The following is a 26,041-nucleotide window of genomic DNA, read 5'->3' on the forward strand; positions in this document are numbered from 1 at the left end:
TACAGGAGATGCTCAGAGACTGCGGACATGATACAGGAGATGTTCAGAGACTGCGGACATGATATAGGAGATGCTCAGAGACTGCGGACATGATACAGGAGATGTTCAGAGACTGCGGACATGATACAGTAGATGCTCAGAGACTGCGGACATGATACAGGAGATGCTCAGAGACTGCGGACATGATACAGGAGATGCTCAGAGACTGCGGACATGATACAGGAGATGTTCAGAGACTGTAGATATGCTTTATGAGTTTTTAGAGACTCGGGGGAAATAATCCAGGTGGCAATTAATGGAGGAGGGTACATGAGACTGCAATAGATCACTTGTAGTGGGCTGGATGTAGCCTAGGCCCCATAGATTGGGGTCCTCTAATCTCTAGCAGTCTCATGTAATGTGTCTCCAGTCCCCTATATTAGGACAGGTATACAAGATAAGGGTTTTCTGTCTAATTCCGCATATGTCTTTCATATCTAGGTATCTGGTCCTCTCGAAGCCCTTTTGCTTTGAAAATAACAACCAGTATGAAATCAGCATCCGCTTCCAGCGTTTGGAGGCCACCAATCGACAGCCAGGATCCTTCATCCTCGTTGATTCGGTAAATATGATCAATGTTCGTTGTTCAGGGCAGGATTGCAATCACTCCGGGGGGGACGGGCCATCATTACTCTTCCAGTCATAGTGGCAGAAATTATCTAGGTGTGAAAAATGGATGGAGGAAACACGCGACCTTTAGAGAGTAAATGTTTCAAGTAGGCAGAGATTGGTATCGGTTATAAATCTCAGTTTCAAATCTCAAGGCCGTGAGCAAGATCACGTGCCGTATCACAGCCATCAATCAAATTCAGACCTGCCTTTGGGAAATTACATTCAGTGACCTGAGATTTGAATCCGATTGGTGGCCGGAGGACATCCTAGAGCAATTTCAGTTTAAGAATAAAAAACTGAAAGGGAGAAAAATATATACTGTAGGGCTGCTGGGGGGGGGGGGGGGGCTGGAGGGGCTGGGGGAACAGCCTAAGATCTCCATTTCCCCTCTAGTACAGATCTCAGCCCCCAAGTACAGATCTTCCCCAATTACAGATTCCTTCCTCTCAGTACAGATCCCCATCAGTACAGATTTCCTCTCAGTACAGATCACCCTCAGTACAGATCTAAGCCCCCCCCCCAAACCACCCCCAGTACAGATCTTTCCCCATTACAGATACATTATCCCCAGTACAGATCCCCTCAGTACAGATCTCAGCCCCCAAGTACAGATCTTCCCCAATTACAGATTCCTTCCTCTCAGTACAGATCCCCACCAGTACAGATTTCCCCCCAGTACAGATCCCCCTCAGTACAGATCTCAGCCCCCCCCCCCAAAAAAACCCACCCCTAGTACAGATCTTCCCCCATTACAGATACATTATCCCCAGTACAGATCCCCCTCAGTACAGATCTCAGCCCCCAAGTACAGATCTTCCCCAATTACAGATTCCTTCCTCTCAGTACAGATCCCCATCAGTACAGATTTCCCCCCAGTACAGATCCCCATCAGTACAGATTTCCCCCCAGTACAGATCACCCTCAGTACAGATCTCAGCCCCCCCCCCCCAAGAAAACCACTCCTAGTACAGATCTTCCCCCATTACAGATACATTATCCCCAGTACAGATCCCCCTCAGTACAGGTCTCAGCCCCAAGTACAGATCTTCCCCAATTACAGATTCCTTCCTCTCAGTACAGATCCCCACCAGTACAGATCCCTTCCCCCCAGTACAGATCCCCCTCAGTACAGATCTCAGCCCCCAAGTACAGATCTTCCCCAATTACAGATTCCTTCCTCTCAGTACAGATCCCCACCAGTACAGATCCCTTCCCCCCAGTACAGATCCCCCTCAGTACAGATCTCAGCCCCCAAGTACAGATCTTCCCCAATTACAGATTCCCTCCTCTCAGTACAGATCCCCACCAGTACAGATCCCTTCCCCCCAGTACAGATCCCCCTCAGTACAGATCTCAGCCCCCAAGTACAGATCTTCCCCAATTACAGATTCCCTCCTCTCAGTACAGATCCCCACCAGTACAGATCCCTTCCCCCCAGTACAGATCCCCCTCAGTACAGATCTCAGCCCCCAAGTACAGATCTTCCCCAATTACAGATTCCCTCCTCTCAGTACAGATCCCCATCAGTGCAGATTTCCCCCCAGTACAGATCCACTGTAGTAGTGGTGTAGTACTTGGTCCACTTGGATCCCACAGGTATGACACATTCCACTCACATTGGTCCAAGCTGGACCAATGGGCTATGTAAAAATTGCCATACCTGGAATTCACCTTTGAACATGCTTTGTGAACGGGAACGTGTAACAAATATAACCTAGGCGTTGTCTCAATTTGGCTGCAAAAGCAGAAATGCACTTTAAATATGACATCATTTCAGGACAACAGTGCCACCTTCAGGTCTGATCTTGTACTGCATATCGTAGTCTGTCCAAAAATGGAAGGTACAAGTCTAATCTTGTTTTATATATTTAATTCATTTATATTGATATTTTATATTACTGACACGTTTCCAGAGAACGCCAACAAATTCCAGTTTACTTTATACAGTATTTAGAGGAAATGACTTCAGTCTGGGACCTCTAAAGGAGCTGACAATCCGATATCTCAACCAGAGTCATATAGGCAAGACATGTATTCTAACCGTTACGTCTTGGGTACATGTAATGCCCCAAATTTTTTTATTTTTTTATTTTAGTTAGTATTGAAAGTTTAAATGGGGTAGATTCAGTAACATCTGCGCTTTTATCACGTAGGCGCAGGGCACCGTTTTTACGCAAATTTTCTGCGCTACCCGCGATTCACGGAGCAGTAGCTCCGTAAATTGCGTGTGCGCTCCGGCAAAATGCCCGGCGCAAGAGCGCACAATTTAAAGGGGGCGTTCCCGCAGCGATCGTAGAGCGCATTCTCCGTCGGGAAACGTTCCCGACGTGCATTGCGGCAAATGACGTCGCAAGGACGTCATTTGCTTCAAAGTGAATGTGAATGGCGTCCAGCGCCATTCACGAATCACTTACGCAAACTACGTAAAATTCTAATTTCGCGACGCGGGAACGACGGGTATACGTAACATTGGCTGCCCCTGCTAATAGCAGGGGCAGCCTTACGCGAAAACCGCCGTACGCAAACGATGTAAACTGCGTACGCAGGGCTCGCGTAACGTTGTGGATCGGCGTTAGTATGCAATTTGCATACTATGCGCTGAGCACAACGGGAACGCCACCTAGCGGCCATCGCAAGAATGCAGCCTAAGATATGCGGGCATAAGAGCCTTATGCCACGCATATCTTAGGCTGCAGTCGGCGTAACGAGGTTCCTGAATCAGGAGCATTCGTTACGCCGGCGCAAGTAAGCAATTGCGCTGCGTAACGATGGTTACGCAGGCGCAATTGCTCTCTGAATCCGGGCCAATGTTATTAATGTTAATGGCTGGATGTTAGATAGTCAACGGCACCGCATCCCTATATTAAAGTACATGAATAGAAAGAGGAGGATGGGATTTTTTTGGGGTGCCAGGAATGAACCAAAAACAAACCGATATATAAAAATATCATTTTTTCTTTATAAAAACATCAGGATATCACCATACAGTAACCATATTGTAGATGAACAGCTGTATATTCTTGCCCTACATGTTTCGCCATACAATGGCTTCCTCAGGAGATAAGTACTGCAAGTATGGCCAATGTAGTAACATATCCTGATGTTTTTATGTATTAATAAATTTTATATTTTTATATATCGGTTTGTTTTTTGGTTCATTCCTAGCACCCTAAAAATCCCATCATCCTCTTTGTGTCCACGGAAGTTTAAATGTGCTCACTTTAAAGGGGTTGTAAAGGTTTGCTTTTTATTTTCTAAAGAGGTTCCTTTAAGCTAGTGCATTGTTGGTTCACTTACCTTTTTCTTCCATTTCTCTCCTAAATGCCTGAATTTTTCACTTCCTGTAAGCTTGCCCCCATCATCCGAGCCGTTCTGGCTGGGGGTTAGTCAGCGTGCTCACCCCCCTCCCTTGGGACTACATCCCTGCGGGGAGACGTCACAGGAAGTGAGAAATTCAGACAAAGAAAAAACATTTAGAAAAGAAATCAAAGGAAAAGGTAAGTGACCCAACAATGCACTAGCTTAAAGGAACCTATTTAGAAAATAAAAAACCTTTACAACCCCTTTAAATATAAATTGGCCTTGTCGGAGTAATTTTTTTTAACATTTTCTATATATCGTTGTGTATCCCACAGCTGGTCCTTCTGCCCAAAGTCTTTGAACTGCCCGGTTTCCATGGTAACGACCCTGTATCCACGCACCATCGAGAAGAAATGGAGACCTACAGGTGCCTGGAGTCCTTCCAGATGGCCACCATGCCGGTCCTGGCAGAGATGTGCATCAAGCTGCTGTGTAGTATCTCCGCCATCGTCCACAACGGAGCTCTGCGTGAGTGACAGGTCCACTTCCAATGATGGTGGGCGGTACATTCAGGGCTCAAGTCCTGCGGGAACGCGTGGGAACGGAGTTCCTGCACTTTTTTCACAGCAGGAACTCAGTTCCCTTTGCAGGACTAGAGCAGCCGAGCCGCCCGAGCCAATCCTTCACTAAGCGGCGATGCCCAGCTCGAGTCACTGTCAGGGGCAGGCAAACCTTAGTAATCCTTTATGTTACTGGCCGCTTCCTGTATATGGATTCATCGGGTAGTGTGCGGGTATTCCGTCACTTCCTCGATGCCGCAATGTCTCCTGGGAGCTTTTGTCATTGTTACCAGGAGACATTGCGGAGGTCTACCGTGAGTTATCGCGGGATTTAGAAAGAACTTGCTTCTTTCTAAATCCCACGATAACTCGCGGCAGACCTCCGCAATGTCTCCTGGGAACAATGACAAAAGCTCCCAGGAGACATTGCGGCATCGAGGAAGTGACGGAATTCCCGCACACTACCCGATGAATCCATATACAGGAAGCGGCCAGTAACATTAAGGATTACTAAGGTACAGTAGATCGAAAAAAAAAAAAAAAAAAACATGCGGTTTAGTAATTATGCATATGAGTGTATCATTTCTTTTTTTTTTTGGTGGGGGGAGTGGATCTTGGGTGGGAGTTCCCACACTTTTTTCCCCAGGACTTGACCCCTGGGTACATTGGCTACACCACTGCAATCACGTGCATTGCACGCGGTTGCAGGACGGTTGCAGTGTGGGCCCCATTCACTAAAATCGGTCAAGTATGGCAGGGGCGCCACCTACTGGAAGCGACATGCTTTTTTTGTTTTGTTTTTTTGCTACTGCCGCAAAACAAAGCATCATGGCCACAGGATTTGTACAGCCCTGTGAGGCTGCAAGCCCTCAATATATATATATATATATATATATATATATATATATATATATATATATACACAAACACAGTGTATGCTTGTGTGTATATATATATATATATACACACACACATATACACACATAAATCTCCAGGTAATTGGGGCATATACTGTGTGTGTGTGTGTGTGTGTGTGTGTATATATATACACACACACGCCTTTCCAGTACCTTTTCAGTGTGTGTGTGCGTATTCTGTGTGTATGTATACTGTGTGTCTGTGTGTGTGTATACTGTATGTGTATACTGTATGTGTATACTGTGTGGCCCCATAATCTATTGCCTGGGGGCCCCATAACCTCCTATTTCCCGGGGGCCCCATCATTTCCTAATGCCCAGGGTCCCCATGAGTTGTCAGTCTGCCCCAGGTCACAGGTCCTGTTTATGAAGACATCAGGGGTCTGTTAGACCCCTGATGTCTCCCCTGTCTTCAACTGCAGCTAATAAAGCACAGGTATGTGGTGCCGGGTTGGGGGTAGGTGTGACTGGCACCTGCGTTTCTTTCCCAGTAGCAGATATCATGGTTGTATTTCCTGTTTGTCTTCCAGCCTGTCTGTGTGATTTGCAAGGCTCGCTCAGCGCAGTGTGCAACAAAATCGGAGGGCAGTGTATGTGTAAGCCCAACGTGATTGGCCAGCGCTGTGACCAGTGCGCTCCTGGGACCTATGGGTTTGGCCCGTATGGATGCAGCAGTAAGTAGAGACCCTAACATTTTTTTTCTATACATTACATTATTCTTAGGAGGAAAAAGAACAGAAAAGATTGCACTCAGCAACTACAGTAATAGCTTGATGGAGCCCGACTTTAGCCCACATTTTGGATAGAGTGTGGTTAGAACCTCTGCTGTTTTTTTTTTGCAAGTCAGTGTCCCCATTTATTAAATTTCGCTCACTTCCTGTGATGAAAAATCTTTTCAGTGGGGACACAGGGTACAACAATATTTTTTACAGTAATTTTGAGCGCGTTCCCAACACGCACAAGGTGAAAACCTAGAATATGTGGCACTACAGATGCCAGCTTGTCAGCACTGTAAAGATTCAAGATGTTCTGCTTGTGAAAAAAAAAAAAAAAGATTCAAGATGTTTATATACACGCAGTGGTGGTCCATCCATAAGGGGCGCAGGGGCGCCACCCCCCTAATCCATGCGCCTGGCCCCCAATCTACATGCATGGCGCCGGACGCATGGATTTCAATGGGGTTTTTTTTTTTTTTTAAGCACATGATTAGAGCCTGAGACTCTAATTGGCTTAAAAAAAGGGTGGGTTAGGGGCGTAGCACTGCCGTGTGCAGGGCCGCTATCAGGGGGTACAGGCAGTACACCTGTAAGGGGCCCGGAGGTCCCCAGGGGCCCGGATGGCAACCCCCCCTTTTTTTATTTATTTTTTTATAAAAAAAAAATTATATATTTTTTTAGGGGTCCGGAGGTCCCCAGGGCCCCGGATGGCAACCACCCCTTTTTTTATTTATATATTTTTTATTTATTTATATATATATATATATATATATATATATATATATATATATATATATATATATATATATATATATATATATATATATAATTATTTATATTAAAGGGCCCAGAGGTCCCCAGGGCCCCCGGATGGCAACCCCCTCCCCCTTTTTTTATAAAAATATATATATATATTTATATATATATTTTTTTATTAAAGGGCTCAGAGGGCCCCATGTGGCAACCTCCGCTTTTTTTATTTTATTTTATAAATGTTTATTTTTTATTTTTATGTTTTTATTAAAAGGCCCAGAGGTCCCCAGGGCCCCGGATGGTAACCCCCCTTTTTTTATGTATTTTTTATAAATGTTTATTTTTTATACATATATATATATATATATATATATATATATATATATATATATATATTTTTTTTTTTATTATTAAAGGGCCCAGAGGTTTATTTTTTCTTTTTATTAAAGGGCCCAGAGGTCCCCAGGGCCCCGGATGGCTACCCCCCTTTTTTATATAATTTATTTTATATATATATTTTACTTAATTTTTTCTTTTTTTTGTAAAGGCCGAAAGCAACTCTTCTCCAGGGGGCCCATGCCTGAAGCTGTGTGAGGGGCCCCAAAATCCCTGATGGCGGCCCTGGCCATGTGACAATTAATATTGGCTATTGTCTTCCTCACTCTCCTCCCAGCAAATCGGGAAGCAGGTCCTGAGACCCGATTGGCCAGGGAGTCTTAGGACTCCAGACTGCTTCCGTCCCGTACACTTCCACCAACATTTATCAAACGATGTCACCGTTTTCCCCAATTTGTAGCAGAACTTGATGTTCACTCGTTGCTCCATGGCACTGTGACCCCACCTCTCAGACTGGCAATGTTCGACTACCCGCAACGGGTTTACCCTGACGGTCACATGTACTCAACGCCAGGTGGTGCTTCTCAACGTGTCTCTGCATAACCATGTGCATGCGTGTGCACCTGGCCCATGTTGCCATTGAGATATCGGACTATTCACCAAACCTTTTAGACACACCTCGTAATACATTTCTGTAAGCTGAGGGGCAGATTCACGTACAGCCGCGTAAAATTGTGCGGGCGTAACTTACACGGGCAAGTGCTGTATTCTCAAAGCACTTGCTCAGTAAGTTGCGGCGCCGTATCGTAAATCGGCTGACGTAAGCCCGCCTAATTCAAATCTGGAAGGGGGGGCGTGTTTTATGATAAACTACTGTGACCCGACGTGATTGACGTTTTTGCGGAACGGCGCATTCGCCGTCCGTGAAATTTCCCATTGTGCATTGCTCCAAAGTACGCCGCAAGGACGTCATTGGTTTCGACGTGAACGTAAATGACGTCCAGCCCCATTCACGGACGACTTACGCAAACGACGTAACTTTTTTAAATTTCGACGCGGGAACGATGGCCATACTTAACATTGGCTGCGCCTCATATAGCAGGGGCAACTATACGCCGGGAAAAGCCTAACGTAAACGTCATAACTTTACTGCGTCGGCCGCGCGTACGTTAGGGAATTCGCGTATCTAGCTAATTTGCATACTCAACGCGGAATTCGACGGAAGCGTCACCTAGCGGTCAAAAAACAAAATGCAGTTTAGATCCGACGGCGTAAGAGACTTACACCTGTCGGATCTAATGGATATCTATGCGTAGCTGATTCTAATGCCGCGTACACACGGCCGTTTTCTGCGATGTAAAAAAACTATGTTTTCTGTGAAGTAAAAAACGACGTTTTTAAAACGACACTTTTCAAAAACGATGTTGCCTACACACCATCGTTTTTTCACAGTGCTCTAGCAAAGCGAGGTTACGTTCACCACGTTTTTCCATTGAAGCTCGCTTCATAACTAGCTTCTGGGCATGCGCGGGTGTAAAAACGTCGTTTGAAACGTCGTTTTTTGCCACACACGGTCAATTTCTGTGAAGTCAAAAACGACGTTTTGAAAAACGACACATAAAATTGAAGCATGCTTCAATTTTTTTTGGTCGTTTTTCAGAAGACATAAAACGTTGTTTTCTCCCACACACGGTCAATTAAATTGACGTTTTTAAAAACGTTGTTTTTTTACATCGCAGAAAACGACCGTGTGTACGCGGCATAAGAATCAGACGCATAGATACGACGGGTAGGATTAGGACTTACGACGGCGTACATGGCGCTGCGCCGTCGTAGGTGCTTTCAGAATCTGGGCCTGAGTATTCTGATTCCCTCTGTGAGTATTTATTAGGGGGGCCAAGCACTACACTTTACATATTATAAAGTCTCCATATCTGCTATGAAACTTCCAGAACTGACATCCAAAAAATATTTGGTCACTTTGAAACTTGAAAATGGAAATGTTTGTGCTGTTGGGTACCATGGAGATGGGATTGCAAGTTTTCTGAATGCTGGATAAAACCGTAACCACAAAATCTATTATTTTTCATAACAGAGTGTGACTGCGACTCTCAGGGCTCCCTCTCCCGGTTCTGCAACCCGGTAACGGGTCAGTGTCAGTGCCACAGCAGTGTGGCCGGGAGACAGTGCAACCAGTGCCTTCCGGGACAATGGGGCTTCCCCCACTGCAAGCCCTGCCAATGTAATGGCCACTCCGAGGACTGTGACCCCAGGACCGGAGCCTGCACCAGCTGCCGAGATTTCACGAGCGGGCGGCACTGCGAGAAGTAAGTTCCCAGCTGGGTCCCCTAGAACACGCACTTCGGGTTCTGGTCTCTTTTGTGTGTTTGTACGCAGATCAGGTGTAAATACATTCATGGGGATGTATTAAAGGGATGCTGTGGTTTTGGGTCAATTTTACTTTATTATTACATTTTTTTGCTATTACAGTAAAACCTTGGCTTGCGAGCATAATTCGTTCCAGAAACATGCTTGTAATCCAAAGCACTTGTATATCAAAGCATTTTTTTTTACAGGGTATAAAAGAGAAGAGAGGCGCCTCTAAGTGTAGCAATAAGTTGCTAAATGTTGTACCTTCATTAAATGTAACCATATTGCTACACTTAGAGGCTCCTCTCTTCTCTTTTATACTCAGTTGTGACATGATGCTACTCTTATATCAAGACATCGATTGTATATCAAGGCAAAATGTATTAAAACATTTTGCTTGTCTTGCAAAACGCTCTCAAACCAAGGTTTTACTGTACTATATAATCTCTGTTTTACAAACAAAAAATGTAATACAGGATACACTGATGGCACAGGATTCTCAGAGCTTTATGAGTTTTTAAAACAGACAGCGATGTTTGCTTTGATACTCTCTCTCACTGATTGAAACGGCAGACAGGTGAAGGGAGTGAGGGGAGATGAGTCGTTATGTTTATGTTGTGAGTTCAAATCAGAGCTTGAGCTATTGAGTCTTGTTAATAACAAGCTTTTTTTTTTTTTTACGTGGATAAGGATAGCCCAGAAAACATTAGGAAAAGAGGCTATAGCTCCACCTACTGGCTGAATATGAGAATAGAACAATTTTATATGCAATATTTCTTATTTATTTGATTTGGACATAAAAAAAAGTTAAATAAAATATATTTTGCTTTAGTTCTGACCATAGTAAAGAAAAAAAGAAAAAAAACAATTTGGCTCAATTCATAAAGCTTTAACACATAGATAAGAATATTTGTGACCATAATCTTAATTATTGAACTTAGTTGAAGCACCCCATGTGCACTGCCGAAAAATTAGTTTGTTTTCAAATCCTGAAAATGAAAAATCCTAATTTTCCCATTTCCGAATGTTCGAACTTTCAAATTTCCGAAATTGAAATTTTGGAATTTTCAAGTTTTGGAATCTCAAAATTTCGAAAATTCAAAATGCGAAAATTTCGAAATTCCAAGTTACCTAATTTCGAATTTCAAAATATTCAGAAATTAAAAATTTCTGAATTTCCGAACTATAGAATTTCTGAATTTCCGAAAATGTAGAATTTTCTAATTACCGAAATTTTGAAAATTCGAAAATTCTGAAATTCGAAATTTCCGAAATTCAAAAATCCGAAAATTCTGAAATTTCTAAATTAACAAATTTGTCAAATGTCTACCCAGGGCTGTTATTACCGTTAATGAGCCTTTGGTGGGTCTCTAGGGGCAAGATTAAAGGGGGCAGTCCCAAGGTTTAAAATGTTTAAATTTGATCAGTTTTTTCCTTATTTGTTCCCTTTTCTGTCCACATTTCTGTACTTGTTGCTAAATTTAGCCAGAGAACTCTTGGGGAAAGGAGGTTCAGGGGATGATTAGAGGGGTCAGAAGACTCCCTGTAGTTAAGAAAAATGAAACCATGCCTCCTAGCCCTTGTTTGATATTTTGCACTATTAAACAATACGGTAGCTTCTGGCATATAAAGCAGACAGAATTATTCCTCCAATAGAACATTCCAGCATTAAATCAATCACATGACACGGGGGGAGGGGGTCGGGGGGAGCTGGTACAGAAGGACTTCATTAGTCAGTTGTGCCTAGGCAGAATAATGTCAAAATATGGCCATGGTGGTATCTGATGGTTGGAAGTGGTTGGAAGCGCTCATTACTAAGTCTATACTCTGCTTTATCCTTGCTTGCCTATTTGTTAGGAACAGCCCATTGAACCAGAGCTGTTCTATAATGTTGAAGAGGTTTTTCTACTCATCCAAGGAGCTTCCTCAGGTCTAATGAGTATTCATAACATACCCAACACTTGGGTCACCTTCATCTAATCAATAGGATCATTCCTTTGACACTTATTGAATCGGGGAAGCCACTTGGTTGAGTGATAAAAGAAACCTCTTCAATACCACAGAACAAGTCCAGTTGTTGAACAGGTTTTGCTACTCATCCAAGGAGCTTCCTCAGGTCTAATGAGTATTCATAACATACCCAACATTTTTTCCCACTTGGGTCACCTTCATCTAATCAACAGGATCATTCCCTCGACACTTATTGAATTGGGGAAGCCACTTGGTTGAGAAACCTCTTCAATCTCACAGAACAAGTCCAGTTGACTTCTTCAGGCCCAGTCTAGTTGACTTGTGCTAGAAACACCATGACCTGGATGATAATAACTTTCATAGACATCAGGAACATCATCCTAATTTCAGATGTCCCTCTTAGGTGTCTGGATGGCTACTACGGAGATCCTATTCTTGGCACTGGCCAGCAGTGCCGTCCCTGTCCTTGTCCTGGCTATCCCGGTACTCAAAACTACCACGGCAGTTCCTGCTACGCGGACCGAGACTCCAGCCATATCGTGTGCCTGTGCGCTCCTGGCTATACAGGTAAGATGCCGAGCATGCGGGAGGCCTTCAAGAGCCAAGAAGAATGTCCTCACTGACTCATAATAGTATAATATTTTACTTATTAGTCTTCGGGTTTTATTTTTGCATTTTTTGGCTTACATATAAATTGAATATCAGCCACCACTGATTACATGTAAGAAAAAAAAATCAGCTTTATAAATTACTGCATAATTTTTTTATCTTTTTGTGAAGGTTCACGGTGTGATCGCTGCTCCCCCGGTTACTTTGGGAACCCGGACCAAGATGGCGGAGAATGTCGCCCTTGTCAGTGTAACAACAACATCGATCCCACCGATCCCGAAGCATGTGACTCGAGGACCGGCATGTGCTTGACTTGTCTCCACAACACTGATGGGCATCACTGCGGAGAGTGCAAAGCTGGTTATTTCGGCAGCGCCATTCTGCGCAATTGCCGGCGTAAGTACCTGCAGATTGTTACATTCACCACAGAAACAAAGTGCTGTAAGGCTCCATTCACACTTGTACAACTCCAAAGTTGTGCCATTTCCATTGCAACTTTGGATGGGTGCAACTTGGATGTGACTTCGGCTTTGACTATCGCACAACATCTGCATTGATAACATTAAGATGCAACTTTTGAGAGTTTACATTGCAGTCTATGGCACTCAAGTCTGATCAAAGTAGTGCAGGAACCTTTTTACAGTTGCTGTGACTTTAAGTCACATATAGCCAGATTCAGAGAGTGTTACGCCGGCGTATCAGTAGATCCGCCGTCGTAACTCTGAATCTGCGCCGTTGTAAATTTAAGTGTATTCTCAAATTGAGATACACTTAAATCTAGCTAAGATACGACCGCCGGCGCCGTCGTATCTTAGCTGTCTATTTAGGCCGGCCGCTAGGGGCGTATACGCTGATTTATGCCTAGAATGCGTAAATCAGCGAGATACGCCTATTCACGAACGTACGCTTGCCCGTCGCAGTAAAGATACGCCGTTTACGTAAGGCGTTTTCAGGCCTAAAGATATTTCACCAAAAAGATGGTGCAGCCAATGTTAAGTATGGACGTCGGAACCGCGTCAAATGAAAAAATTTTTTTACGTCGTTTGCGTAAGTCGTCTGTGAATGGGGCTGGGCGTAATTTACGTACACGTCGGAATCAATAAGTCTTTGCGGCGTAATTTGGAGCATGCGCACTGGGATATGTCCACGGACGGCGCATGCGCCGTTCGTTAAAAGCGTCAGTCACGTCGGGTCACGATTCATTAGCATAAGACACGCCCACCTCTTCACAATTTGAATTAGGCGCGCTTAGGCCGGCACATTTACGCTACACCGCCGTAACTTAGGACGCAAGTGCTTTGTGAATACAGCACTTGCCTCTCTAACTTACGGCGGCGTAGCGTATATGAGATACGCCACGCCTGCCTAACGTTAGGCAGGTCTACGTGAATCCAGCTAATAGATTTTAACAGCTTCCATTAAAATACTTAGGCTGTGACTTGTAATGCGACTTTATGTGTACAAACTCACATGACAAGTTGCACAATGGTGAATACCTAAACCTTGATTATTACCTATATATCCTAACGTTTTACAACAGCCATTAGCATTCCTGTGTTTAGGGAAAGAACAGTTGTATTTTTATTGTATGTTATTTGTTCCTAAATACTATATGCAGTTTTCAGTCCCAACATTGTAGAATGTCTGACAAAAAAAACTGAATGTTTTAAAAGTTTGTATCTTATAGGCCGGGTTCACACTGCTCCGACATGGAAGTCAGATGACTTCCAATCCAATTTTGCCCTACGACTTCATGTCCGACTTCCATGCGGCTTCAATGAACGGGATCCGAATTTGATCCAACAATACCAGGCCCTATGAGTCTGGTATGAATCTTGAGGAGTGAACCCCACGCCAAAAATACAAATAAATAAATGGCATGGGGTTCCCACCCAAGACCATACCATGGTATGAATTTTAAGGGAAACCCTCATGCCAAAAACAAAAAACAAAACAAAAAACGAGTGGGACCCCCTAAAATCCATAGCAGACCCTTATCTGAGTATGCAGCCTGGCAGGTCAGGAAAGGGGGGCGACGAGTGAGCTCCCCTCTCCTGGACCGACCATACCAGGCCACATGCCCTTAACATGAGGGGAGTGGTCTCCTTACCTTATCCATAGCAGACCCTTATCTGAGTATGCAGCCTGGCAGGTCAGGAAAGGGGGGCGACGAGTGAGCTCCCCTCTCCTGGACCGACCATACCAGGCCACATGCCCTTAACATGAGGGGAGTGGTCTCTTTGACAAGGGCCTCTTCCCGACAACCCTGGGCAGTGGTTGTGGGGGTCTTCGGGCAGGGGGCTTATTGGAATATGGAAGCCCCCCTTTAATAAGGGGGCCCCCAGATCCTGCCCCCCCCCATGTGAAGGAGTATCCCTACTCATTCACCCAAAAAAGTGTAAAAAAAAAATAAATACAGTACACAGGTTTATTAAAAATGAAGTCCCCCGTCGTAACTCGTGAGGTCTTCTCCCTCCTCCGGTTCTTCTCCCTCCGCTACTGATGTCTTCTTCCTCTGGTTCCTCCTCCGTTTTTTCTCCCTCTGCTGCTGATGTCTTCTTCCTCTGGTTCCTCCTCCGTTTTTTCTCCCTCTCCTTCTGATGTCTTCTTCCTCTGGTTCCTCCTCCGTTTCTTCTCCCTCTGCTGCTGATGTCTTCTTCCTCTGGTTCCTCCTCCGTTTCTTCTCCCTCCGCTACTGATGTCTTCTTCCTCTAGTTCCTCCTCCGTTTCTTCTCCCTCCGCTACTGATGTCTTCTTCCTCTGGTTCCTCCTCTGTTTCTTCTCACTCCGCTACTGATGTCTTCTTCCTCTGGTTCCTCCTTCGTTTTTTCTCCCTCTGCTGCTGATGTCTTCTTCCTCTGGTTCCTCCTCCAGTTCTTCTCCCTCCGCTACTGATGTCTTCTTCCTCTGGTTCCTCCTTCGTTTTTTCTCCCTCTGCTGCTGATGTCTTCTTCCTCTGGTTCCTCCTCCTTTTCTTCTCCCTCCGCTACTGATGTCTTCTTCCTCTGGTTCCTCCTTCGTTTTTTCTCCCTCTGCTGCTGATGTCTTCTTCCTCTGGTTCCTCCTCCAGTTCTTCTCCCTCCGCTGCTGATGTCTTCTTCCTCTGGTTCCTCCTCCTTTTCTTCTCCCTCCGCTACTGATGTCTTCTTCCTCTGGTTCCTCCTTCGTTTTTTCTCCCTCTGCTGCTGATGTCTTCTTCCTCTGGTTCCTCCTCCAGTTCTTCTCCCTCCGCTACTGATGTCTTCTTCCTCTGGTTCCTCCTTCGTTTTTTCTCCCTCTGCTGCTGATGTCTTCTTCCTCTGGTTCCTCCTCCAGTTCTTCTCCCTCTGCTGCTGATGTCTTCTTCCTCTGGTTCCTCCTCCTTTTCTTCTCCCTCTGCTGCTGATGTCTTCTTCCTCTGGTTCCTCCTCCGTTTCTTCTCCCTCTGCTGCTGAAAGTCTTCTTCCTCTGGTTCCTCCTCCTTTTCTTCTCCCTCTGCTGCTGATGTCTTCTTCCTCTGGTTCCTCCTCCGTTTCTTCTCCCTCTGCTGCTGAAAGTCTTCTTCCTCTGGTTCCTCCTCCGTTTCTTCTACTTCTGCTGCTGATGTCTTCTTCCTCTGCTTCTTACTCCGGTTTTTCTTCCTCTGATTCTTCTGCCGGTTTTTCTCCCTCAATTGTCTTCTTCCTCTGGTTCTTCTTCCGGTTCTTCTCCCTCCCGCATCTTCTTCCTCTGGTTCCTCTCCCGGTTCTTCTCCCTCCGCTGATGTCTTCTCCTGACGCTGGCTCCCGCTGTTGTCGGCTCCCACTGTCCACCATTTCTTATATAGCCATGGAGCGTGGCCACCCGGTGACATCATCTGGAGACCCCTTACTCTTGTGATGTCACTGCCCGGGTCATGATGGGGCGGTGACGTCACAATATTTATTTATTTTATTTCTTACAGGTACTTGTATAATGCTGTCCAGGGCTTTTTTTCCAGAGAATAGGTGCAGGAACCCCCCCTTCAGAGTCCATTCTTGTCTCTGCCCCCTAGATATGTCCGAGCACCTTTTCTTGATTCCACCCCAACAACCCCCCCCCCCCCCCCCCCCCACACCCACCTCTTAATACTGCCCCTTTTAGAGAATACAAAGCCAAGTATCATTTTGTGGTGCTAAGTAATTTGTATTAAATTCAGTAGAAAAGCAGTAAAATAGATCCCCTGCCGACAGCAGCAATAGATCCCTTCTGCAACTATAGATTTCCCCCAGCAACAATGGATCCCTGCAAAAAAATACTACTCCCAGCAGCCAGCATCAATCGACCCTCCCTCAACAGCAGATCCCTTCCAGCAATAATGGACCTTCCAGCAACATAAGCCCCCCACCACCACCCAGCAAATCAGCACAAATAGACCCCTCCCTCAATAGTAGATCCCTTCCAGAAACAATAGACCTCCCCAGTAATGAGAGACCACCTTGCAAAAATAGATCCCTTGCAAAAATAGATCCCCTCCAGCATCAATAGACCCTCCATTACACCCAGCATCCCTTGCCATTACATACTATCAGTACTGGAGGTGCCGGAACAGCGTTCCCACTGGGAAAAAAAGCCCTGGCGTCATCAGTTTACGTAGCGCTTTACACATCTTCCTGATAACTGAAAACTAAAAGAATTTGGCTGTTAACATTGAATTATACTGTAGGTCTTCTTTAATTAATGTTGCATACATAGCTATGATCCCATACCCATAGGATACTCATAGGATACTGTTTATTTTCCAGGCTGTACCTGCAATGAGCTGGGCACCTTGCATTCCCACTGTACAAGGAACACCTGCTACTGTGACAGGGTGACTGGGCACTGCCCTTGCCGGGCGAATGTCATAGGGAAGAACTGCGATCAGTGCGCCCCCAACTACTGGAACCTCGGAGCGGACCTGGGCTGTGAGGCGTGCGCCTGCCTGCCGGAGCATTCCCTGAGACAGGACTGCAATGTGGTGAGTGGGGCCCCATACAGGACCTGATGCCATTCATAGTAATGTTACATTCAGGGGCGGACTGACACTTCGGGCACTACCTGAGGGCCCCATGCCACTAGGGGGCCCCATCAGAGTTGCCAGCCTCAGTAAAACCAGGGATAGTATGTAAAAATCTGTGTTTTTTTAAAAATCCCAAGATTATAGCTGCCCCGCCTCTCCAGTACCTTTTCAGTGTGTGTATGTGTCTTCTGTGTGTGTGTATACTGTGTGGGCCATATTCTTATACATCTAAGGCGGCGGAACGTATGTTACTCCGCCGCAAGTTTAAGTGGCAAGTGCCTGATTCACAAACCACTTACCTGTAAACTTGCGGCGGCGTCGCCTAAAGTCCACCCGCGCAAGCCATCCTAATTCAAATGATCCTGGCAGGGGGCGTGGATCATTTAAATTAGGCGCGCTCCCGCGCCGATCGTAATGCGCATGCTCCGTCGGGTAAATTACCCGACGTGCATTGCGCTAAATGACGTCTCACGGACGTCATTTGTTTTGACTGTAACGTAAATGGCGTCCAGCGCCATTCACGGACGACTTACGCAAACGACGTTAAATTTCGACGCAGGATCGACGGCCATACTTAACATTGAGTACGCCACCTAGGGGGCATCTTTATCTTTACGCCGCGTATCGCTTACGGAAACGACCCTAAAACACTACGGCGGGCAAGCGTACGTTAGAGAATCGGCGTGACTAGTCATTTGCATATTCTACGCTGACCGCCACCTAGCGGTCAGCGTAAATATTGCAGACTAAGATACAACGGCGCAAGCCGTCGTATCTTAGGCATGTTTAAGTGTATCTCAGTTTGAGAATACACTTAAACATAGGAAACGGACTTACGTAGGCGTATCTGCTGATACGCCTACTGTACGTAACTTGTTTAAGAATATGGCCCTGTGTGTCTATTGTGTGTGTATTCTGTGTGTATGTATACCGTATGTGTGTGTATGTATACTGTATTAGGTAGATTCACAAAGAGTTAGGCCGGCTTATCTACAGATAAGCCGACCTAACTCTGAATCTAAGCCGACCTATGTTTAAGTGTATTCTCTAACAGAGATACACTTAAACATATCTAAGATAGGACGGCTTGCGCCGTCCTATCTTAGATTGCAATGTTTTGGCTTACCGCTAGGTGGCGCTTACATTGCGGCCGGCCTAAATTATGTAAATGAGGGGATACACCGATTCCCGACGATTTACGAGCGTACGCCGGGCCTACACCGTCGAGTTATGTCGTTTCCGTAAGGGATAGGCCGCCTAAATTTAGAGCTATGCTCTAGTGGACTAACTATTGTTAAGTATGGCCGCCGTTCCCGCCGCGAGGTTCGAATTTTTAGCGTCGTTTGCGTAAGTCGTCCGCGAATCGGGAGTTACGTAGTTTACGTCCGCGTCGAAATCAATACAGCCGTACGGCGTACTTAGCCGCAATGCGCCCTGGGAAATGTAGTCGCCCGGCGCATGCGCAGTATGCAAAAACGTCGAAAAACGTGAGGTCAAGCCTCATTTCCATAGTACACGCCCCCAAACAAGTCATTTGAATTAGGCGCGCTTACGCCCGCTCGTTTTAGGCTACGCCGCCGAAAATTAACAGGTAAGTGGTTTGAGAATCACTAATAGCCTAAATAATTTACGGCGGTGTAGCCTAAAAAGACTAGGCTAGGCCGTCCTAATTTTAGGCCATTGTGTGTGAATCTACCCATATGTGTGTATGTATACTGTATGTGTGTGTGTATACTGTATAGCCCCCTAATCTAAGGTGACCAGATTTTTTAAATAAAATCCGGGGACATTTTTTTTTTAACTAGTATTGGCGGCAATCAGCAACTCTCTGCCCGCCGCCACCTGCCTCACAGCCTGTCAAGTCTTACTCTCTGGGCCCCGGGTATTACTGGGTGGGGAGCGGAGGAAGAGAACTCTGCCAGGGAAGTCAAGGAGATAAGCAGGCAGGCGGCCGAGACTTGAGCCAAGGCAGAAGAACATGCGAGCGGAGCTGAATGAGCATGCACCCGAAACTGAATAAATATTTCCTCCGTTTTGACCAGCACATGATCATCATAAAGGGGCACAGATAACAGAAAAAAATACAACCCCTAAGCTAGTAGGAGTGGGGGGTGTAATTCTAAAAAAAAATATCCTGTACTGACTGTCTTTGAAATTGCCCCAGCCCCTGTTCAATCCGGGGACTGCCCCCTGAAACCGGGGACGTCTGGTCACCTTACCCTAATCTCCTATTGCCTGGGAGCCCCATAATCTCCTATTGCCTGGGAGCCCCATAATCTCCTATTGCCTGGGGGCCCCATAATCTCCTATTGCCTGGGGGCCCCATAATCTCCTATTGCCCGGGGGCCCCATAATCTCCTATTGCCTGGGAGCCCCATAATCTCCTATTGCCTGGGGGCCCCATAATCTCCTATTGCCTGGGGGCCCCATAATCTCCTATTGCCCGGGGGCCCCATAATCTCCTATTGCCTGGGAGCCCCATAATCTCCTATTGCCTGGGAGCCCCATAATCTCCTATTGCCTGGGAGCCCCATAATCTCCTATTGCCTGGGGGCCCCATAATCTCCTATTGCCCGGGGGCCCCATAATCTACTATTGCCCGGGGGCCCCGTGAGTTGTCAGTCTGCCCCTGGTTACATTAAATCATATTTAATGTAATGCTGAAGTACAAAAAAAAAAAAAATGCAGATGTGCCGGAAATCAAGTGAGCTTCTAACTTCCTGATTGAGCTGACAACTCTGCTTCAAATCCCAAGCAGTGTTGTCAGCCCTGGCTGCCCAGTTCACTCCTGTTGGACTGCAGAGCGCCTCACCCTCGTCATCTCCAGTTCAATAGTCCTAAGGCGGGGCTTTAGATTTCAGTGCAACCAGAGGAAGGGTTGTCATCTTATCAGCTGATAAGGAAAACAAAAATGTCTGTTTATGGTGAAAGTTTTTTTTTTTTATTTATTGGAAGAAAAGAGTTACAAAGTAAAAGTAAAGATTAGAAAACAGAAAAATGAAAGCAGATCTTCTGCTAATGCAGAGTGCACGAGAATCATGGGAAATGTAGTTCCAAAACATCTGGGGTGCCTAGGTTTGCCCTCTTTGCTATAGAGCAGGGGTCTCCAAACTTTTTAAGCAAGGGGCCAATTTATTGTCCTTCAGAATTTGGGGGGGGGGGGCGGACTGCGGCCAGTGAGAGTAGAAAATGCTCCTCAGTGCCCTATCGTTGGTATTAATGGGAGGAATTGTGCCCTATTTATGGTGTCAGTAAGGGGAATGGTGCCCTAACATTGGTGTCTGTCTGTGAAAAAGTGCCCCAAGGGCCACATAATGGCAAGCAAAAGGCCACATCTGACCTAGGGTTGCCACCTTTTCTTCAAGTCAAACCCGAACACTTCAGCGTCACACAGCAATTTTTTTTCATATTATGCAGAGATGTTGCTATTAAATAACATTTCTAATCATATGAAGTTAATCACAAGAGTCACCTCTTTATATCAGAGTCCACGGTGTTCCACCTTTAGATCAGAGTCCACAGAGTTCCCCCTTTAGATCAGAGTCCACAGAGTTCCCCCTTTAGATCAGAGTCCACAGAGTTCCCCCTTTAGATCAGAGTCCACGGAGTCCCCCCTTTAGATCAGAGTCCACGGAGTCCCCCCTTTAGATCAGAGTCCACGGAGTCCCCCCTTTAGATCAGAGTCCACGGAGTCCCCCCTTTAGATCAGAGTCCACGGAGTCCCCCCTTTAGATCAGAGTCCACGGAGTCCCCCCTTTAGATCAGAGTCCACGGAGTCCCCCCTTTAGATCAGAGTCCACGGAGTCCCCCCTTTAGATCAGAGTCCCCCCTTTAGATCAGAGTCCACAGAGTTCCCCCGTTAGATCAGAGTCCACAGAGTTCCCCCGTTAGATCAGAGTCCACAGAGTTTCCCCGTTAGATCAGAGTCCACAGAGTTCCCCCGTTAGATCAGAGTCCACAGAGTTCCCCCGTTAGATCAGAGTCCACAGAGTTCCCCCGTTAGATCAGAGTCCACAGAGTTCCCCCGTTAGATCAGAGTCCACAGAGTTCCCCCGTTAGATCAGAGTCCACAGAGTTCCCCCGTTAGATCAGAGTCCACAGAGTTCCCCCGTTAGATCAGAGTCCACAGAGTTCCCCCTTTACATCAGAGTCCACAGAGTTCCCCCTTTACATCAGAGTCCACAGAGTCCCCCCTTTACATCAGAGTCCACAGAGTCCCCCCTTTACTTTTGAATCCATAGAGTTCCCTTTTACTGTAAGGGGTGACTTTGCAGACTCTGATGTAAGAGAGAACTCTGGGGACTCTAACATAAGGTATGCTCTGGTGTACGGCAAGGACTCTGATGTAAGGGGGAGTACTGTGTGGCCTCTGGTGTAAAGGGGAGCTTTGATGTAATGAGTGCGCTGAGAACCCTGATTTACCTTAGCATACTTAGAGGCAGGAGAGAGAAGGTGGTAAACTTAGTCTGATCTGAATAATGTGTCCGGATCTCAGACAGTCTGAAACCCGGACGCATGATTCCAAACCCGAACTGTCCGTGTGAATCCTGAACAGGTGGCAACCCTAATCTGGCCCCCGGGCCATAGTTTGGAGATCACTGCTATAGAGGTTGCACAGGCAGTCCAACTCCTCCAGGATGGCACAACAATACGTTTTTTTTTAGCAGTGTACAATAACTATCATAAACCATTTTATAAACTTTATTCTGTTGTCCTCTCCGTAGTACACAGGGCAGTGCCACTGCCAGCCTGGCTTCGGAGGGAGAGTCTGCTCACAGTGCCAGGAGAATTTCTGGGGTGATCCGAAAAGAAGATGTGAAGGTACGGTGACCCGCCATTTGTTTTACTGATATGTGACTGCCGGAATATTTGTACAGCACACAAATAAAGCTAAACCTGCAGACATGGAGCTGTTGCTTTAATCATTCATGGTCCAAGTACAAGTTCCCTTTGAACCTTAAGGGGTTGTAAAGGTACAGTTTTTTTTTTCCTAAATATCTTCCTTTACCTTAGTGCCGTCCTCCTTCACTTACCTCATCCTTCCATTTTGCTTTTAAATGTCCTTATTTCTTCTGAGAAATCCTCACTTCCTGTTCTTCTGTCTGTAACTCCACACAGTAATGCGAGGCTTTCTCCCTGGTGTGGAGTGTCGTGCTGCCTCCTTCCTCTGCTATCAGCATTAATCACTTATGACAAGTTTTTGTTGATACCAGGGGCAAAATGGTGACGTGGGGGGCACAGCCTGTGATTGACTGCCTCAGCTCTATGAAGAGGAGGTGTGTCCCTTCCGTCCAATCAGCTCTCAGAGCTCTCCTTACTGATGTAACTAAAGCTCTCCGCCCCCTGCTTTTTAGAGCTGAGAGATCCTGTGTAAATTGTGCACTTTGAATGGATGTAGGAGGATTTGTTTCATCTCTTTGTATCACCCGAGGCCAGTCACCTCACTGGGAATATGGAAGGGTTTACAACCAGGGCTGGACTGGGACAAAAATTTGGCCCTGGACTTCATCCAGACTGGCCCACTTTGACAGGTCTCTCCCATGGCGGCAGGACAGGAGCGGAGGGGGGCGGCGGTCCGCTGTCACGGAAGTCGGCCCACTAGCCATCGGCCCACTGGGAAACTCGCGGTAGTCCCGATTGCCAGCCCATCCCTGTTTACAACCACTTTAATGCCGCATACACACAGCCAGACTTTCCAACGGGAAAAACTCACCAGATTCACAAAAGAGATACGACGGCGTATCTCCTGATACGCCGTCGTATCTCTGAGATACGATTGTCGTATCTATGCGACTGATTCATAGAATCAGGTTACGCATAGATAGCCCTAAGATCCGACAGGTGTAACTGTGTTACACCATCGGATCTTAGGCTGCAATTCTAGGCCGTCCGCTAGGTGGCAATTCCATTGCGGTCGGCATAGAATATGCAAATGACTAGTTACGGCAATTCACGAACGTCCGCTTTGCCCGTCGATCTAAATTTACGTTGTTTCCGTAGAGATGCGTCACGTAAAACTAAGCATGCCCTCTAGGTGGTCTAAGCAATCTTAAGTATGGCCGTCGTTCCCGCGTCGAAATTTTTAATTTCACGTTGTTTGCGTAAGTCGTCCGTGAATGGCGCAGGACGCCATTTACGTTAACGTCGAAACCAATGACGTCCTTGCGACGTCATTTAGCGCAATGCACGTCGGGTAATTTTACGGACGGAGCATGAGCAGTACATTCGGCGTGGGAACGCGCCTAATTTAAATGGTGCCCGCCCCATTTGAATTAGGCGGGCTTGCGCCGAGCGGATTTACGCTACGCCACTGCAAGTTTACAGGTAAGTGCTTTGTGAATCAGACACTTACGCTGTAAACTTGCGGCGGTGTAACGTAAATGGGATACGTTACGCCGCCGCAGCGTAGCGTAAATGTCTGTGAATCTGGCCTAGAGAACCTGCTCTCTATCTAAGTCTGTCGGAAATTCCGTCAGGAAAAGTCCGGTGGGGCAAACACACGGCTGGAATATCCGACAAAAAGCTCCCATCGGACTTTTTCTGTCGAAAATTCCAACTGTGTGTACGCGGCATAACGCTATCTGCTGAGACAAGACCCAACTTTTCCCACCAGGATGTCTTAAGATTAGCAGAAGCAACTCACAGAGAACCTGGAAACCTCTTACAAATTGTGTCCATGATAGTGATCGAGCATAAAATCCCAGCGCTGTAAGGCATCGCGAACCAGCAGTGCCAGAGCAAGGCCCTTTATAACCCAAGGTGAAAGGGCCCAAATGCACCCCTCTCCCCCTAATGAGCATTGATTTACTTCTACAGGATATTTTTTAGGTCCTTCCTTTTTGCACCCCTCTTCTGCTGAAGCACTCAAGGCGCCGTCCCTTCTTCCTACCCCTCGGCCCCACCCTGATCATTGCCCCACTATCTTGCCCAATGCTGCACCATTATTTTTCCTGCTTTCTGATCACTCCTTCCTTTTTCTCCAGCTTGTAACTGTGATGGCTACGGTTCAGAGATCCGACAGTGCGATCACCATACAGGAATGTGCCACTGCCGGGAGGGGTTTACCGGGCAGCGGTGTAACCAATGCGCCAGAGGCTTCCGGGACAATTATCCCAGGTGTTCCGCCTGCCACCAGTGCTTCTACCAATGGGATGCCACCATCTCCGAGCTCCAGAACCAGCTTCGGGTTATACAGAAGAAGGTGTCCGACCTGCAGGACGGAGTGGAAGCTCCTGAGCTCAGTAACAGCCTCATCAAAGATCTGGACGACAAACTCAGGATCATCAAGCAGATTATCGGGCAGGGGACCATCGAAGGCACACGCATGCTGGAGCAAATGAACAAGCTGGTCAACAAGATAAGGTAGGTTCTCTTCTACCGGTAGGCAGGGCAGCATCACAAATATTGGGGTCCCTTACACAGATTTAGGCAGGGCCCCCCGCAGCAGAGAATCCTCTCTCCTGCCGCAAGATGATAAGCGGTGGGGGTTGTGGTAACGGAAATGTCATCTGTACACCTGTATCCACACACCTGTCCAATGAGGACCTGAGGCAGTGGCGTCACTAGGGTTGGTGTCACCCGGTGCGGTAAAACATGGTGTCACCCCCCCTCTGTCTAGGCTGCCCAGCACCAAGCAGGCAGCGCACGGGCATGGGGCGCACCCCAAACCAGCCCCTGAAATTATAGTATAGGGCAGTATAGTGGCAGGTTAGGGTAGTATAGAGTGGTATAGTGGCAGGTTGGTGTAGTGGGGTGGTATAGGACAGGTTAAGGTGGTATAGGGCATGTTGGGGTGATATAGGGTAGGTTGGGGTGGTATAGGGCAAGTTAGGGTTGCATAGGGCAGGTTGGGGTGGTATAGGGCAAGTTAGGGTGGTACAGGGCAGGTTAGGGTGGTATAGTGCAAGTTAGGGTGACATAGGGCAAGTTGGGATGGCATGGGAAAGGTTGTTGTGGTACAGGGCAAGTTAGGGTGGCATTGGGCAGATTGGGGTGGTACAGGGCAAGTTAGGGTGGCACAGGGCAAGTTGGGGTGGCGTGGGAAAGTTTGGGGTGGTACAGGGCAGGCTGGGGTGGTACAGGGCAGGCTGTGGTGGCACAGGGCAGGCTGGGTGGTACAGGGCAGGCTGGGGTGGTACAGGGGAGTCTGGGGTGGTACAGGGCTGTTTGGGGGGGTACAGGGCAGGCTGGGGTGGTTTAGGGCTGTTTGGGGTGGTACAGGGCAGGCTGGGGTGGTACAGGGCAGGCTGGGGTGGCACAGAGCAGGCTGGGGTGGTACAGGGCAGGCTGGGCATGTCAGCTAAAAAAAAAAAAATAAAAAAAAAAAATAAACGGGATGGTGTCACCCCTCTAGCGGGTGTCACCCAGTGCGGACCGCACCCCCCGCACCCCCCTAGCAACGCCTCTGACCTGAGGCTTCATACAGCTGCTGCTACATCGCCATAGCGTAACATAGGCTGCCTGCACACAGCTTCAGCCACATAAAAAAAAAAAAAATTGATTCAGAATGTAGGTCACAGCACCCCCCGTGTGATGGAGCCCCAAGATCTCATTTACACACAGAAATTTTTATTAACTCAATACAGTTTTATCTTTTACATTTAGCAGGAATTGTGTAAGTTAAGTTGGGTTTGTGTCCTCTAATAAGGATTTTAGTGTATTTTCTGTGAAAATAGTGGGGTAGATTCACGTACGGGCGCGCATAGTTACGGCGGCGCAGCGTATCGTATTTACGCTACGCCGCCGTAACTTACAGGAGCAAGTGCTGTATTCACAAAGCACTTGCTCCATAAGTCGCGGCGGCGTAGCGTAAAAGGGGCCGGCGTAAGCGCGCGTAATTCAAATGTGGAAGGGGGGGCG

General features: G+C 46.7%; 1 protein-coding gene across 2 annotated transcripts in view; it reads left to right on the forward strand.

Annotated features, from left to right (window-relative positions):
• Positions 1-26,041, forward strand: part of LOC120945056 (laminin subunit beta-4-like) — a 126,378-nt gene that overhangs the window by 81,929 nt on the left and 18,408 nt on the right. For both annotated transcript variants that reach the window (XM_040358906.1, XM_040358907.1), the window contains exons 18-26: positions 481-601; positions 4,287-4,479; positions 5,959-6,102; positions 9,329-9,560; positions 11,978-12,141; positions 12,355-12,579; positions 16,926-17,140; positions 21,907-22,003; positions 24,166-24,544. In XM_040358906.1, coding sequence (XP_040214840.1) covers positions 481-601; positions 4,287-4,479; positions 5,959-6,102; positions 9,329-9,560; positions 11,978-12,141; positions 12,355-12,579; positions 16,926-17,140; positions 21,907-22,003; positions 24,166-24,544 — 1,770 coding nt within the window. The remainder of the gene's footprint in view (positions 1-480; positions 602-4,286; positions 4,480-5,958; positions 6,103-9,328; positions 9,561-11,977; positions 12,142-12,354; positions 12,580-16,925; positions 17,141-21,906; positions 22,004-24,165; positions 24,545-26,041) is intronic.

This window comes from Rana temporaria, chromosome 7, assembly GCF_905171775.1.
Source record: "Rana temporaria chromosome 7, aRanTem1.1, whole genome shotgun sequence".
NCBI classification, from domain to species: domain Eukaryota; kingdom Metazoa; phylum Chordata; class Amphibia; order Anura; family Ranidae; genus Rana; species Rana temporaria.